Genomic DNA, 17,978 nt, shown 5'->3' with positions numbered 1-17,978 from the left:
CCTCTGGCTTCTACCCATTAGATGCCTGTAGCGTCTCTCACCCTGCGGCCCCCTAAACAATATCCCCAGACATTTGCTAAAAGTTCTCTAGGAGGAAGATCGCCCCCGATTGAGGAGCACTGATTTATTTGTAATTAAAATATTATAATTTTAATATTTGCCATCCACTATAGTAATGTCACTGTTATCGATCATGAAAATTGTAGAGCACTCCACTTGATAAATTTAATGCTTTTGTGTTTTCAGCAGAGCTTTAGGGGGTGATCTACAAATGTTCAGAAACAAATCCTTGAGTGACTGCCTCCTCTTATGTGAGAAACTGTGGATAATTTATTCGGAGATCAGCAGAAACGATGACTCGACCTGAGAAATACAGTCATTTCTCAAGACGTGGTCATGTCTCTTACGGAAGTTCTGTGCCACCCAGGGTGGAAATCTCCTTAGCGTTTGTAGCCTCTGTGCCTATTTTTCCTTGTTCAACAACAACAACTGTGGCTTTGTTTATGGCTTAAATGATTGTTAACTAAACATTAGCACCGGGGTCGTTTTAGGACCCACTATGGCAAGTTGGAAGGAGTGAACTGACACCACCATGACTTTAACAAATCCCTGGGGTCTTGGAGGCTTATTCTTATTTATGAAAGAAAAATAAAGTAATATCTACCCTGGCTTCCTCTTAGTGTTGTGAAGATTACCTGCTATAATAATTTAAACTGCAGCACATCATAAACCGTAACATGCCACATTATATTAGGTGTGGTGAGTAGAGTTTATACCTGTCATACAGAGCACGTGAGACAGCAGAGGAGCTGGATGTGGAAGATCGCTCATCTCACAGGGCCTAGTAAAAGTGGTCTGCAGATCAGTACCCTTTGGGAAACAGTGCTCTAAGAGCCTATATCCACTTTACCCCCATTCAGATGGCCATTATAAAGAAGCAAGCAAACCAATGAAACTAACAATCGCTGGCAGCCACTCTGAGTGTTGGGACTTCAGGTATTGCTGCTGGGAATTTGCAGCCACTGTGGAAAATAATTTGGCAACTCCTCAAAAAATTAAGCATAGAATTACCACATGAACCAGCAATTCCACTTCTGGATATAAACCTAAAAGAATTGAAGGCAAGGACTCAAATAGATATTTTTATGCCCACATTGATAGCAGCTTTATTCATAGTAGCCAAAAAGGGAAAGTAACCCAAGTGTCCATCCACCGATGAATAGATAAAGTGGTGTAGCCACACAGTGGAATATTATGCAGACTTGAAAAATAAGGGAATTCCAACACATGCAGCAACTTGGATGAACCTTGAAGATACTATAAAAAAGAAGAAGATATTGTGCTAGGCAAAACAAACCAGTCGCCTAAGGACAAATGTTATGTGATTCTACTTATATGAGGTTCCAAAAATAATCAGAGTTATAGAGACAGAAGGTAGAATGGTGGTTGCTAGGGGCTGGGGGAAGGGGGACAGTGAGTTAGTGTTTTCCTTGGGGAAGATGAAAATATTTTGGAGATTGAAGGTGGTCATGGGTGAATAACAGTTTGAGGGCACTTAATGCCACTAATCTGTACACTTAAGAATGGTTAAAGGGTGGCACCTATGGCTCAAAGGAGTAGGGCACTGGCCCTGTATACCAGAGGTGGCAGGTTCAGATCCGGCCCCGGCCAAAACCTGCAAAAGAAAAAAAAAAGAATGGTTAAAATGTGATGTTTTAACTTACGTATATTTTACATTTTTAAAAAGAACCCAATATTCGGGAGAATATACACCCCTTAGTCCCTTAAAGAAGGTTGAGTCTCAGCATCAAGGCACAGGCAGGAGACGCAGGCAGAGGCAGCTGTGAGAGAGTTCCCACCTGACTTGCCTTTCTGTCCACTCTAGGGTGATCAAAAGGGCTGTTACAAAGCAAGGCACCGTGGCCAGACCAGAGACAGGCAAACCGTGAGGACTCAGGACCACTGGATTGAGAAGTTAGAACAATTTGAGCAGAAAGATAAATTCTCATCCTGATTCCATGTTGTCATGACCTGGGCAATCTTCCTCTGTTGAGGAGAGAGAGAATTGAGGCTCGGAGAATGGGGAAAGGACGTCACCTCCACGTGCCCCTCCCTCCAGGGCCTTCCCAACCCCCGCTCCCCAAACAAACAAACTGCACAGTTAGACCTGTCAAAATAATTCCCGTGTGTCTCTTTATTTTTGCGTAATCTGTGATTTAGGAGCATCGTGTGCTCTGACAAAGCAGTGTTTCTTCTTGTTGCAGGGAGACAGTGGGGACCCGGGACCGCCTGGCCTACCAGTAAGTCTCTGTGTCTGTTTTCTCCCTAGCAGGCTGCTCCCCACAGGAGATGTGAGTTGCAGCAGGGCCAGCTACATAATTTGTGGGGCCCACCTGGTACAAATGACAGTGTATGTCCCTCGCTCAAAAATTATTAAGAATTTCAAGATTGTGACAGGTCATGCCCAGGTAGCTGCCCTCAAGGCTCAGCAAGTATCCTCTTACCCTCCTCCTCTGTCCTGTAATGATTCTGCCCGCGTGTATGCAACTGCTTAATATATAGGAAAATAAGTCCGCTTAGCAGCTACATACGGATATAGTGTGTGCTGAGTGGAGTGATTTCGCATCACCTCTCTGCCTGCCAAATCAGTACTTGTAAGTCATAGTTAATGTTTTGTTCCTTTCCATCTTTATCTCCCTGAAAGTTGTAAATCAATGATTGTATTGGTCTTTCCAGTTTATCAATGTTCACAAGATTAAAACTGAAAGCAATTTTGCCTCCTAACAGCTAACCTATAATTTTGTTTTGTCACTTCTGGGTAGGGACAGAATTATTTTTCCGAGTTGGTTTCTTTACTATTCCTGAAGCTTGGTTCTATGTAAAAAAAAAAAAGTGAACCTGCGTGTTTGTTAAAATAAATACCAGTTCATCCTCCTAAAGAGAGTGATTTCATCACATGCTCACAGATCATGTGACGTGGGCAGAGTCGGGGCGCTCAGAAGGCCTCGCTCCACACTTCCAGAATTGCCTGACCTAGTGACTTTTCTTGCCACAATTCAGCTGTTGCAGAAAATTGTTTGTAGCTGACTTGTCTTGATCTAGAAGTAAGGACGATGTTTCTATTCACATTAATCTTGTAAACCGTGTTCCAAAAATATATAAAGAAGTACAAATGTGTGACATCGTTTAATGTTAATTAATATTAATATTTCTAGAGCATCCTGATGTATATAAAAATTGTACCATATATGGAATTCGGGAGTAGTTAGGAACGAGTTTTTTTGTTCTCTGCCTTTGCTATGACAAGATTTATTTATAAACAGGCAGATTGATTTCTAGGTCTTAATTGAATCCTAAGTGAAGGAGTTTGTCACACATACCAGAGTGCTGCTGCCGCCAGCTCCTAAGGGCCACATCAGAGCTGGGCCAACAGGGCAGGTGACCTGACAGGGCAGATGTGTCAGGGCCTGTGGTTTCTTTAGGGGGTTTTATTCATCTGGGATTACACACATTTCTTCCTGTGAAAGATGATCATGGTTTTGGGTACTGAATGCACCGTTTTTTTTTTTCCATGTTTAGGGATCTTGGGGTACAAGAGGACCAGCGGGCCCCATGGGATATCCCGGAGAGCCGGGGTTAGCAGTAAGTACAGCACTGTTGATGTGGTTCCTTTAAAAACCCAGAGTCCACATTTAAATAAAGTCAAAAAGTGAAGTTGCCATCTTGGGCAGGACACAGGTGGGCTCTTTGAGAGACTGTCATCTGATCAGCCATTATCAGGTGACACCGTGGAGCGCTGGTCCCTAGGGATAAGCCATTGGCGTCATCAGCACACAAGACAACATCCCCTCTGCATAATTCAAAGTCTATCATGCATGTTTTAAAATTAAGAGTTTTCTAACTAGGACCTGGGGCAACCAAAGAAAGCATATTCAGATTGCTAAGCCTGATGGTTGATTTGTGTCTTTTTTTTGTCATTGATTTAGGGACCTCCAGGCCATCCTGGGAGCCCGGGTTTGAAGGTAGGTGGCTGTTGAGTAAGACACACACACAGAGGCACACACAATGCAAAAACTGACCAGCAGGAGTCCTTGGAATTATGCCTTTCCTTTCATCAGACTTCCCCAGGTGTTAAGTAAACTTCAGTAAATTTCCTAACCAGAAGTCTTAACTGCTTTTATTTACTTTTATTTTTAATTCAAAAGCAATTAGATTCTTTTTCTTTTCTTTCTCAGGGTAATCCTGGTATGGGAGTCAAAGGGCAAATGGGCGACCCGGTAAGAATCACCTTTTAATTGGAAGAGCCAGCGGTGAAGTGTGTGCCACTGGGTGGTGGGGTGAGGGGGAGGAGAGGGGGGAGAGAGGGCTGTTTCAGTGGTTGTTGAACTTGTATTCATTATATAGCTCCTGTCCAGTTTTATTTCTAGAACTTTTCTTTGCTGAATTATTATGACACCATTACCCCTGACTGTAAAATGAAAGTTCTGACAAAATGTAACACTAAACTCAAGTTAATTTTTTTTTTTTGGTAGAGACAGAGTCTCACTTTATGGCCCTCGGTAGAGTGCCGTGGCCTCACACAGCTCACAGCAACCTCCAACTCCTAGGCTTAAGCGATTCTCTTGCCTCAGCCTCCCGAGTAGCTGGGACTACAGGTGCCCGCCACAATGCCCGGCTATTTTTTGGTTGCAGTTTGGCCGGGCCAGGTTTGAACCCGCTACCCTCGGTATATGGGGCCGGCGCCTTACCGACTGAGCCACAGGTGCCGCCCTCAAGTTAATTTTTATAATGCATTTCACCCCATCAAACAGACACTGTTCATTTTTAACAATATATTACATTCAGAGTAACAGCTTTGTTAAATTACTGATTGGTTTGGCCTCAATTCACAAATCTCACCAGAATCCTCAACTCCACACATCAATATGAAATGCAAATGCAGGTAACTGGAGCCAGGGGCATTTAGCAACACACAATCTCCCATCTCCTCCCCACCTGGAACCACCCACCGTCTTCTCTCCCAAAGTATTAAAGTTAGTAACAATAAGCTCTAGAAAAGTGATTTAAGGTGGAAGCTCACATGGAAACAATCTGAGTGTCTGATTGTAGGCGAGGGGCTCTTTCAACAACTGTGAACAAATTGATATTGAGCATCTGCTCAATACCTTGGAAGCGTTTGGCTATGAGGTTGCCATTCAAATGGTCCGAATGTGTTTCTGTGAATTCTTATAGATTGGTGAATTAAAAAATAATTTTGAAATTTTCATGCAGAACTCTCAAATGTTTTAGAACATGTTTGCCGGTCACCCCATTGGAGAAACATTGCTCCAAATAGTTGTGACTTACTATTCCTACGTGGAGCGATTATGGACCGTTTACATTTTATTCTCTATAGTTTTCCTTCTTTGTACTTTTGACAGCACTGAATACAAGGTACGTTTACAATATCTAAAAAATAGTAATATTACCAATATTTTGTTTTTTAATTTTTTTTTACTTTTTAAAAAATTTCAGGTCAATACGAAGGTGCAAACAACTAGGTTACAGTAAATGCATTTGTTAGATAGAGTCCCTCTTGTAGTTGTGTTCTGCACCCCAAAGGTGTGCGATATTGTGCCCGTTAAGTGGGAGCACCCCAAGCCCCGCCTCTCCTCCCTCCTCCCGCCTCCCTCCTTTCTTGCCCCCCCAACTGGACCTGAGTTGAGTTTTTCTCTTATGTCAGTGGTTCTCAACCTAATGCCGCGACCCTTTAATACAGTTCCCACAGGTTGAGAACCACTGTCTTACGTGGATGTGTATTAGATCATACGACCAATATTTTGAAGGAGGCTCCTGCTTGTCAGCCTTTATACATTTTGTTCAGGTTATCCCAGCTGCAAGGAGGAGCAGGGTTACCTTAACAGTACATGCAGTGCGTTTACTCCTGTTGGTAACCTGCTTGTTCAGGGGTCTGTTCATGCAACAGACATCGTTAGAGCAGCTGCTGCGTGAACACTGTTAAATACTGGGACATGCAAAAAGCGTGCAAGGTTCCTGACCTCCTGGCTGTTCTGCAGTTCCCTAGGTTTAGGTAGAAATTGAATTCTTGGTTTTAATTTTCCATTTAAACTAGACACAGTATTCGTCTTCCAAAAATCCCACCTATGAAAAACTTTAGTGGTTTTAATAATTAAATATTTGAGAATTTGCTTTGTTCGGCTTAATGTAAGAAGGAGCACCTGATGTGCATTAGATAACAAAATAATTTTATTCAATAAAATAATTCTTTGAGGTAGGCAATATGACAATCCCCATTTCACAAAGAAGGATAGTGAAGTATAGACCATGGCTGAGGGAAATTTTAAGGAACTTGCCTAAAGTGACAGAGGCAATGAGGGCCTGGTTTGCACATGCGGGTGACCTGCTCGCCACCTTGTTCTTAACTATGACAAAGAGGAAAGGTAATTTTAAGTGTAGAATAATAGTAATATTCAGAAAAGTATAAAATAACTATCTTCTAATTAAGGGTGAGAATTTATGTTTATGTGGCAAAATACATTCAAGGAACATTCTCTTCGGGGCAGTGCCTGTGGCTCAAGGAGTAGGGCGCTGGTCCCATATGCCGGAGGTGGCAGGTTCAAACCCTGCCCCGGCCAAAAAAAAAAAAGGAACATTCTTTTCTCCAGGAGAATAATATCTATAATGACATACATAAAAAATTTTGGCTAATTATTTTATGCAGGGAGTTTTAAAATAAATTACAAAATAAATTAGAAATAACCTAAATTTTTTTGGATAGTAAATAGAAATAATTCAAATCTGACTGGAGTGGAATGGCTTAATAAATCATAGCACATTTTTATGTTCAAATATTATATTAGCATTAAAAATAAAGATTTTAAAGAATTTTTAGTATAATAGGAAAATGCAAAAATGTTCTTTTTTTTTTGTAGAGACAGATTTCACTTTATGGCCCTAGGTAGAGTGCCATGGCATCGCATAGCTCACAGCAACCTCCAACTCCTGGGCTTAAGCGATTCTCTTGCCTCAGCCTCCCAAGTAGCTGGGACTACAGGCGCCTGCCACAACACCCGGCTATTTTTTTGTTGTAGTTCTGCTGGGGCCGGTTTTGAACCCGCCACCCTCGGTATATGGGGCCGGCACCTTACCGACTGAGCCACAGGTGCCGCCCCTGCAAAAATGTTCTTATAAAAGGAAAGTATAAAGTTTGAAATTTTAATAAAATATGCTATGTGTTTTAAATTATTTTTATACCTTTATCATATAGTCTTCTCATTATAGTATATTTTCAATACACTGTGTGTATATGACATATATAGACGTATAAATCATACACATATACACACATACACATATGCACACACTTACCACAAAGAACTATACCAAAGTTTTAATAGAGATTATCTCTGGATGGTAGGATTAAGGATCATTTTTTTTCCAATTTTTTTTTAACTACAAGTATGTGTTCCATTTTAAGAACAGAAGCAAGCTTCATTTTAAATTACATGACGTACTTCCCGTGACTTAGATTTTAAATCCATGACACATAGGATTGAAAACATTATAACATTATACATGGGCACAAAATTTCAAAGCATAAATTGACATGAAATTCCTATTACTTTGCTTATTTTAAAAGGGTGAAATTGGCCATCAAGGTTTTCCTGGACCTACCCTGTTGTTAGAACCACCTGATTTTTGTCTCTATAAAGGAGAAAAGGTAATTCTCAAATTCATACATTACCTTGGTAAAGTAGCAAGAGAAACAAATCATTTTCTGAACACGCACCTGTGGTGGCAACGTGCCGAGACCTTATAGACAAATCCACCTTAACGGGTTAGTACGGTGATTGCCCCCATTGTGCAGAGTTGAAAAACGAGGCCTGGACATTTATCAGTCATTTATCTCCCGGGTTACCCAGGCTACTACATTGTGATGTGTCCTCTGTAAGATAGTGCTCTGTTAATGTTTTGTTACGTGGGCTGAAAAGTCCACGGGAAGCCCAGTTGTCCTTAGATGTTACAAATAGGTTTGATGTTTTGATCACTGAACAGCTAACAAAAGCTTTGAGTTGGGTATTGAATAGACTCTTGGCAAATATTAATTCTTCTGTCAGCCTCTGCTGCTACTACTGATGTCCTATGCAGATTCTTTTGTTGCTTTTTAATTATTGGGTTAAATTTATCTACTTTGCTCAAAATGAGCCACCTTTTCAATAACTGCATTCCCAATTTGCACCTGCTGGCCTGGTTGCTGATGGCCCACACTTGTGCCCCAGGATCCCCTCATGCAGAGAGCCCCAGAATAGTGTCTGGTTTGTTCTGGGCTTCAATCTTCTTTGCTGATTAAGATGGTTAAAGAGTAATCCTTTAATTTAAAAAACAGATGGTCAAAATGAGGGATTTCTAAAAGAGATAGAAATGTATGTTAAATAATAAGAATAAACTAGATTATATTCATTGTGATTTTTAGGGTATAAAAGGAAGTCCTGGAGTGATTGGACCGCCAGGACCGCCAGGACCCAGGGTAGTTTATTTAAGTATCTTTTCCCCCCTTCATTTGTGCTATCTTGTTTTAAAATGTTATTTCACATGATTTTCATCATTGGTTTAATATATATATATATATTCTACTATACATTGCTTGACTTTTCCACTATTTTGGTGCAATCCTATAGGGGCTCTGTTCTAAAGTAACTTTCCCTAAGATGTCGGCAAAAATCTCATTTTGCTTTTGCTTCCCCTGTTGCTGAAATACTGTTGCTTAGAGGCCTCTAAATGTCATCATCTCTTAAAGGGAGAACCTGGTATTGGAGCAAAAGGAGAGAAAGGAATTCCTGGATTCCCAGGGCCTCGGGTAAGGAGTCTTTGTCCTTAAATTCAAGGGATTTGGAGGCATTTCTCTTTCACATGTTTGTAAGACTAGATCAGTATTCCCATGAGCTTGGAAGTGGAGAATATCTTACTTTTAAGATTAACATATTTTGGAGAACTGTCCAAATAACTGAATAAGAGCTGAATGTCCCAGAGCATTCCTTCTGATGACATCGTTTAGATAAAACAGGCCAGCAGAAGATAGAGGAATTGGGAAAAAAAGTCTTAGGATTGACGCGTCTCCTGTCTGGCTCAATGTCAGGATGACAGTGGCTTAGAATAGTCAATTTAAGCCTATTCATAAAGATAATGTGCTGATGTAGGGACAGTAACTAGGGAAAAAGCGCAAGGTCGAGCCCAAACATCACCAGCAGGCCGCTAAGGGGCTGGCCATTTATAGCATCCCCATACAGGCCGACCCTAGCCAGTGCAAGCACTGAGTTTATTTGGCTCTAGATTTAGTGCACAGGGGAAATGTTGACTTCCACGGTCATTTTTATTGCTATTGATGTACAGAGCAACTATTAATTTCCAGACAAATTATATTGCTGTAATTTCAAAGATGTTTGGCCCAGTGAAAGCATTCAGTTAAATAAATGAAAATTGGAAGAGCAATGACAAGAAAAATGCGTTCTTAATTAAAACACTGGCAATGACATGCATTTTTTTGAATGAAGACTAAAGATGAAGTAGCAGATCATGGAATCTATATTTTCTCTTACTCAGCCACCTTTGCAAATGAAACTAAATATATCCATGTGACAATCCGACAGGTGAAACATGATGCATTGAGCGGGTTTGTGCATTTGATTTAATTCTGCCTGTGCTGATTTTTGTGACTTTATCAGGGTGACCCTGGTTCCCATGGCTCTCCAGGTTTTCCGGGATCGAAGGTAAACGCATGCCGTTGTAGAGACAATAAATACATTTTCACGAGTAAACGCAAGTTTTGTGTCATTCTGAAGTGTTGCTGTGTGCAGTCGCAATAATTGGAAAGGCAGATACATTTATTTTATGGATTGCAGGATTTAGCTGTGATTCAAAATCTGAAGCACCAAACTGTCTGATGCAGCCTAAGAACAGCGTTAGAGCTTTGCAGAGTCTCAGTGAGCATGCGACCAAATGAAATGAGAACGAAGTGATTTGTCACTCAATCACATTTTCCTTTTAAAATGATTGTGTTTGTTTGTAGGGAGTACCAGGATTGGCTGGGGATCCTGGGCCTTTTGGATTTCTTGGGCCAAAGGTAATAATAAGAGCCTGTGTGAGTATATCTTGATGAAGTGTTATATACCTTAAATCACCTAATTTACTTGGTAAAGTATTTCAAAGAATTGTTGAAGAAGGTATTTTTCTAAGGGGACAGAGTCAACTTTGTATACAGTCCTCCCTCAGTATCCCTAGGAGGTTTCAGAACCCCTGTGCTAAAATCTGCAGCTCACACCTCTTAAGTAAAATGAAATAGTGTCTGTATATCACCTATATACGTCCCACCTTATACTTTAGATTAGCTCTGGATTACTTATAATATCTAATACAATGTAAAATGCCGTTTAAATAGTTGTCACACTGTATCATTTTAAAATTTGCATTATTTTTTATTGTTGTGTATATATATATTTTTAATATTTTACATCTGAGGCTGGGTGAAGCCGGGTGTGGTGGCTCATGGCTCTAATCCTAATACCTGGGAGGCCAAGGCAGGTGGATTGCTTGAGCTCAGGAGTTCAAGACCAGCCTGAGCTAGAGCGAGACCTCGTCTCTGTAACAGCCAGGCGTTGTGGCAGATGCCTGCAGTCCCAGCCACTCGGGAGGCTGAGGCCTGCAGTCCCAGCCACTCAGGCGGCTTAGGCAAGAGAATTGCTTGAGCCCAAGAGTCTGAGGCTGCTGCGAGGTATGACTCCAGGGCACTCTACCAAGGACAACAAAATGAGACTCTGTCTCAAAAAAAAAATTTTTTTTTTTACAACTGCAGTTGGTTGAATCTGCAGATGTGGCGCCCTCGGAGGGGCTGACTTCGTGTCATTTTAACACATTTTGTGCATTATTATGTATGATCATTATGTTACATGATATCATATTAAACGCGATTATGTTTTACATTTGCAAAATGATCCTTTGGAAGGGAAATAATAATGAAAGTTTCAAATATTCCAGGGGCTCACATAGCATAGAGATTAAAAACAGTCAGAAGGGGGTCTTTCCGAGCTGTCTGCTTTTAACACCACTGCATTTTTTTCCTTTCCTCTGTAACCTCTGTGACCTCACATGTGGCACTTGCTTGGGAGGAGCCATGGTGGCATTAATGGGAGCACAGCTCAGGCGAACAATGTTTCCTGCTAAAATAAAATGTAGGGTCAGACCTTGTTAGATAAATAAACTTTTGTAGAGTGCAGAGCTGGTCATTAATTCTCATAGCGTATCTAAGAAACTTAGTGACTTCAGAGGTGCCTGATTTGTGGGCAGTGGATGGTTTTGTTTTAGTTGACTGTTCCTTTCTGCTACTTCTAAGTAGGAGATTGGATGTGTCTTTATTCCCCCTAGAACTCCGTGAACTGACTGTTCCTTTCTAGTTCTCCTATAGTTTTTGCTTCTTATATAAATGTGCGCATGGTCCTTCTAATATTTGTTTAGTATCAGAAAACATGAGTAAAATATTAACATTTCCTCAAGAAGTGAATGAATGATTTCAGGGGGATCTCGGAGACCGTGGGCACCCAGGACCACCTGGCGTTTTGGTAACTCCTCCTCCTCTTCTGAAAGGTTTGTGTTCCCTTCAGTTCCTCCATAAATTATCTAAGAAAATGGATTTGAGTGGCCCAGACAGAATGCAGCCTGGAATGTCCACAGCTGGCACACGAGGCAGGCTGAATTCATGAACTTCAGCATGAGTGTATAATCACACATGTGTGAGTAGAGAGGAGAAACTGAGTTGTCTCTATCAGCACAAGACGTCAACATTTTATTTCAGTACGTGAAGTGTGTTCTGGGCTTTTTACGTCACCTTTCAGAAAGTAGAACTTTTAATTGTTATACAATAGATAAAACTATTTGACAAACAGCTACCAACATGCTGCCATCAAGGAAAGAGTGGCTTAACTCAGTGACAAAGAGCTCCACTCCAAGTTCAGGTGTCTGTGAAGGAGAGGCAGCCAGGGATGTTCAAATCTAAGCAACTCCATTTAAAATACCACTCTTCATGTGGTGAGAAGCTTCCAAAGGGTCTCCTGAGTACACTTTACCAAGCCTTGCAAAAAGTAATTGTATCTGAATTTTTAAAATGTACGTATGCATTTGTTTACTCACGTGTGTCATTATCTTTGGCAGGTCCCCCAGGGGACCCAGGGTTACCTGGCTCCTGTGGAGAAACAGGTGCTGTTGGACCACCTGGCCCCCCAGGGCCCCCGGGAAGACCAGGGGAAGCCTGTGCAGGTAAAGGATTTGCTGGGAAAGACTCTTATTGGCATGAAGACTTTGAACTCCTTCACGTACTGTGCTGGTTAATATTCCTGTTTATAGAAAGATAAGGAATCAAAATTTAAAGGCTATTTGTCATTGGTGAACCTAGAAGAACTAATTAAATTTGTGAGGAGAAAAGTATTGAATAGTTGTAATTGTATCCAGTCTGTGTCTCTTGTTATATTTATTGAGAAGGAATGAGAAATTTCCAGAGATAGGCAACCATTAACTACAAAATTCTTGTATACACTCCCAGGAATCCAGTTTCTGCTTGAGAATCTGGTGACCACAAAGGTAGTGCCAATTAATTTAATCTTTCCATAGTGTGACCTTCCTGGCTTGACTGACCCAGTACTATATAAATCAGACAAGAGTATTCTGTTGGCTGAGGAAAGCACTGGATTCTGGCCTTAGATTTCTCCTTTGGGGGCTTATTATAATCAAATAGTATATCCAGCAAATTAAAACCAAAGCCTAGTGAATGTAAATAACAACTTTCTCTAGTAGATTCAAACACACAAAGCCTCTTAGCTCCACCACCTTTCTTTCTTTTTTTTTATTTCTTAGTTTCATGGGCTTTTAAAAAGTGAATTAACCCAATGGCTTTTAAATCCTGATGATGACCTATAGTGAAGAAGGCATTTTATTTTGCGTTACATTTATATTACATTACACAAACATATATATGCATATACAGATGATAGAGACACGGATTTCACAAAATAATACTTGTTTGGTATATGATGCATTTATTTTTTAATTCCATCTATTTCTTTCGTAATAAACACATTTTAAATGCTGGCCACAGCTTGCTCTATTGATTCCATGCTGTACTTTTGGGTGGTCAGGGTGCCATCCATTATAACACAGTCTCCTGGCTGGAAAATGGCAAAACACTCTCCCTCACAATGGGACAGGGCAGGACCCAAGTGCATCCAATGATCGAGAGTAGAAAATCCAAGTCAGATCTTGGGAATGGCAGGAAGACAAGGTGATAGCCAAATCCCCAGGGCATATTTTCATTTCGTTCTAAGTACACTGGTGTAAATAGCCCTGATTATATGTATTTTATTTGGTGATTATTCTGTACTATTTACCATGGGGTAAGCAGGGTTTCAGAGTTACACACTTGTAATGGAGTCCTACCTTGTCACTTACCGAAGGCCAAATAACTGAAAATATACTTTAAAGTATACTGTCGGATCGTGAAATACTGGGAGTTCACACTGTGAACTAGAAACATTTCAGTTTCTGCTATTTGCAAGTTATGTGATCTTGGACATTGATTAAACAATCTCTATCCCTTGGCTTTCTCATCTACAGAACAAGGTCTCGTTAGGGTTGGAAAATGTTCTATGTGTGCAGTCCTTAGGACACGGCCTGCCTGTAGACAATCAGTACCTTAGCTATTGTTAATACCGGCATCTGGCCTAAACTTTCTGTGCCTTCTCTATAAGGTGTGAACTTTGCAGGGCTGAGGAGTCAAGATGTTTGTAATATATGTGAAGCCCCAGAACACATGGGAATGATCACAACAGCCATCAATGTAATGAGCACGACTCATCACTGATCACAACCGAGTTTCAGTTGTCTCTCGCCAAACAAATGTCCTCAAACCCAGCGGTTTAGAACAGCCACAGTCGGCACCTGGCTCCTCACCTTCTCTGCTCTCCAGAGTTCCGGGGGTGGCGTGGTTGCAGAGAGGCTGAGCAGCTGCAGCCCAGGGATCTTGTTGGTTAATAACAGCTGCAGTCACATGGGGGCTGGACGTGGAAGGCAAGCCTGGCCGGCACCCTGAGAGCTATGGCAGCATCAGGGAGGCTCCCTGTGCGGGCTCTGTGCTTAATGCAGGTTTCCTGACAACGCGGGGGCTTCAGAAAAGTGAGACCACTCAGGTGGTAGGTCAGGACTGCAGTCTCAAGTGTTTCATTTCTAATGGCTACAAGCAAGGGGAGGGAGCATGTCCCCTCTTGATAGGGCAGCGTCAAGGTTCGCGAGGACAAGAGGGACCACAGTCTTGGAAAAATGGATTCTTCCACAGAGAGGTTCTGGGACCAGGCACGGTAGGAGGAGGCAGCTTTGAGAAGTGGTCACTTCCATAGGAAGGTGCCAGCCCTCTTTAAGCCACAGACCAGGGGAGTGGGATGTCAGGGGAAGCAGAATTTGCCGGCTTCATCACTCATCTGGACCTCACCTGAACGCAGGCCGCATCTGCACATTCGCTGAGCGTGCGCTGTGGCTGGTATTACACTAAGCTCCTTACTTGGATTATTTTATTTAAGCCTCACAATGGGCCTCTGAGGTGTATATGGAAGATTTAATCAGTTAAATAATGTCCTTATGGCCCCTGGCTATAGAGGGAGAAGTTCACATCTGGCACCTCTGTCCTTCACCACTAAGTGCTGTGAAAAGTGTGGCGTCCTGTGTTCTGCATAGGTCATTTATGTGAGGGTGTGTTTTTATCCACTAAATGTGCTGATATGTTTATTCAGCTTATTTTTACCAAGTTATCAAGGTGGAAAGATGGAAAAAAATAAATTTAATTCAATAAAAGATATTCCTTTTCTAATAACCGTAAAGAATGGGGAAAAGGTAAGAAAACCTGATTCCCCAAACCTGTTTGTTGCCACATATGTGCTTATTTCAAAGAGGTGAGGTATTTTAGTGGCTAGGACAGTCAGTTATTTCTGAGCTATAGTGTTTCTTTTAATGCAATTTATTCAGATTATTATAATATACCTTCTGCTTTATAGCTAGCTAATATGCTTCCTAGAAAAGAAGCTTTTTATACATCACTCATTTTTTTTTCTACTTCTGAGCACTGTCGTCTAGAGCAGTTTTTTTTTAAGATAGCTTTATTGAAGCCTTGTTACTATATTAAATTTGCATATTTTTAAGGCATACACCTTGATGCTCTGACATAAGTTCCATTGTGAAATGATCACCATATTCCAGCTAATTCACATACCTCTAGTTATCGTGTGTGTGTGTGTGTGTGTGTGTTGAGCAGATTTAACTGTAGATCCATCCTCTCACATACATCACACAGTATTGTTAGCTTTCAGCCTCATGCTGTACACGAGATGTCTGGAACTTGTTGATCTTTGTATCCTTTGACCAACATCATCCCATTGCCCTCTTCCCCCAGCCCCGCCAACCACAATTCCACCCTGTGCTTCCACGAGTTTGACTGTTCTAGATGCCACATATGAGGGACATCATACAGTGTCTGACTGTATCTGGCTTAGCAAAACTTACGCCAGTTCCATCCACTTTCCTTTAAAAAAATTCCATGACCTGAGAAGAATGTACTGATTTTGACCTTTTCTATAGAAATGTTTATTTTAAGAGTACATGTGGTTTTTACTCTTGATTTCTCTTGCAGGCACCGTAGGACCCCGGGGGCCACAAGGGATTCCTGGTCGTCCAGGGATTCCAGGGGCACCTGGTGTTCCTGGGAAACCTGATTCTGCTCCAGGAAAACCTGGGAAGCCAGGACCACCCGGCCTGCCTGGAGCACCAGGACTGCAGGGACTCCCAGGATCAGATGGTAAAGAACTTCTTGATCATATTTGCTAGAATTTGTACTGCATTTGATACTAGCAGTTGCATTCTGAAAGTATAACTTTCTAAATATTTAAAAAGTTATGCAACATTTCATGGGCTGAGTTAATAAAAATAAAACTCTTAAAAATAAATGAGGTTGGACTATCACATTAAAGTATGTACAATTATGTGGTTGGGAGTTTAAGTGTAACTGATAGAATTTTGAAAATTAATACAATTTTTATTTTTTAAAGGTAGTTTTATTTTTATCAGAGTTACATATGGGCCAGATTTAAGAGTCAAACTTTTCTACAAGGCCTGTTATAAAGAACTGAAATTCTAGGCAGTCCCTTCTCCTAATCTTCTCTTTCTAGGGGTCATTTATCTCAACTCATTTTGTTGAATCTTTCTGTTATTTGCCCTTATTTTGCCGTTCAACATACTTACACTGCTATTTCTTATTTTTCAGTTTGAACATTTTCTCTTTTCTTCCTGGTACGGAAGATGAGTTGAGCTCTCGTTCACCACCACCCTACCGCCCCCCACCCACACACAAACATGCACATTTTCCACTCCCACAACCTACAACATAATAAGCACCATAATTTTTGTTACATGAATAGTCAGTGTTTACACTGAACGGTTGTATAAGTTCTGTTTACCAGCTGAACTGTATACTGGTATATATTATTACTTTTCCAGCATAGCATTTGTAAATTGTCTCTTTTTTTGTTTGTGTATTTCCTGATTTTAAATATACTTATTATTAACTTAACCTCAAATAACCCAGAATTATACAAATCTCATCATAATACTCTTTTAACTCGTTAAATATTCTATCAGTATTATCTGTGTATATCAGTATAAATCTTTTTTGGAGCTTTTTGACTTTTCACATTAGGTCAGGTTGCACTTTTGATTTGTTGCTGGGATACCAAATAGATCCTCTTGTACTGTCACACTCAGAATTTCTCTCATTCTCTCTCTCTCTGGGTCCCTTTGTTTTCTACAACTCATATTTCTTTCAAAGGTTTATTCCCTCTTATGCTTCCTAAGAAAGGGAGTAAATAAAAAGGTAAAGTCAGGAGATCTTACCTTTTTGGAAATGCCTTCTTTCAACTATGGAATTTGACTGATAGTTTGGCTGGGTATAAAATTCTAGGTTGGAAGTCTCTGTCCTCAAGACTTTGAAGGTATTCTTTATCATTTTCTAGTTTCCAGTCTTACTATTGAGAACTCCAACAACACTTAGATACTTGATTCTTTGTTTGAAATCTATTTTCCTTTCTGGAAGCACATAAGAGCTATTTTTTATTTCAGTGTCTTAAATTCCACATTGACTTGCTTTTATGTGGGTACATGTTTGTTTGTTTATGGGCACTCAATATGTAGTTTTAATCCAACATTCATTCTTCATTTCTGGAAAAAATTCTTGAAGTATTTCTTTGAAGACATTCTCTCCATTTTTTTCATTTTTTTCTCTTTCTGGACTCTATTAAATTATCTGTTATTAAACTAATCATACACATCTATTCATTTAATCTTTATTCATGACTCTCCACCTCTTTACTTTTTTGAAACTTTTTTTTTAATTTGTCCTCCTTGAGAAGGCTTTCCAGATATTCAAAGGGAATCGAGTGTTATGAGCTAAGCCTTGGGTCATTGCAGTCATATCAGCACTGGGGGCGAGGGGCAAGCCCAGTAATGCTGTGACTGTTGCAAGGTCCTGGCAGTACTGCATTGATGAAGGTGGGTAAGATACAAACAAGATAATTCCTTGGATTACCAGGCAAAGCCTCTCACTGTGTTTATTCACTCTCTGTGCTGGGCTGCTGGAGTTGGGGGTGGAGTGATGTGCACACGCCCTTCCCTGGTGGCCACCATTGCCAAGTCACACCAGGTCAGCAAGTTTCACCCACAGCCCATGGCCTGATGTTTATTCCAAGCCCAAGGGCTCTTTAGTCAGCAGGTGGTGAATCCTGCCAGAACCGGGTCCTTCCCTTCAGGTCAGCACTTTCCTTCTGGCCTAGGGTGGGTCCAGAGATGCTGTCTAGGAATGAAGGCTCCACGCAGGGGTTTTGGGAGTCTGCTGGGTGCTT

The 17,978-nt window shown here is 40.9% G+C and overlaps 1 protein-coding gene across 12 annotated transcripts in view; it reads left to right on the top strand.

The window, feature by feature from the left end:
* COL4A4 (collagen type IV alpha 4 chain) overlaps positions 1–17,978 on the top strand; it is a 122,932-nt gene that overhangs the window by 40,128 nt on the left and 64,826 nt on the right. For 11 of the 12 annotated variants that reach the window (XM_053598295.1, XM_053598296.1, XM_053598290.1 and 8 more), the window contains 12 exons: positions 2,265–2,300; positions 3,580–3,642; positions 3,987–4,022; positions 4,236–4,277; positions 7,640–7,720; positions 8,474–8,527; positions 8,798–8,857; positions 9,723–9,767; positions 10,067–10,120; positions 11,568–11,637; positions 12,202–12,306; positions 15,719–15,883. In XM_053598295.1, coding sequence (XP_053454270.1) covers positions 2,265–2,300; positions 3,580–3,642; positions 3,987–4,022; positions 4,236–4,277; positions 7,640–7,720; positions 8,474–8,527; positions 8,798–8,857; positions 9,723–9,767; positions 10,067–10,120; positions 11,568–11,637; positions 12,202–12,306; positions 15,719–15,883 — 811 coding nt within the window. Of the gene's footprint in view, positions 1–2,264; positions 2,301–2,454; positions 2,655–3,579; positions 3,643–3,986; positions 4,023–4,235; positions 4,278–7,639; positions 7,721–8,473; positions 8,528–8,797; positions 8,858–9,722; positions 9,768–10,066; positions 10,121–11,567; positions 11,638–12,201; positions 12,307–15,718; positions 15,884–17,978 lie in introns of those variants that run through there. The other variant, XM_053598298.1, reaches the window with a different exon arrangement.

The sequence above is a fragment of the Nycticebus coucang genome, chromosome 7 (assembly GCF_027406575.1).
Source record: "Nycticebus coucang isolate mNycCou1 chromosome 7, mNycCou1.pri, whole genome shotgun sequence".
Lineage (NCBI taxonomy): Eukaryota > Metazoa > Chordata > Mammalia > Primates > Lorisidae > Nycticebus > Nycticebus coucang.
Note: the sequence above shows the minus strand (reverse complement) of the source record. Positions and strands in the feature narration are given on the sequence as shown.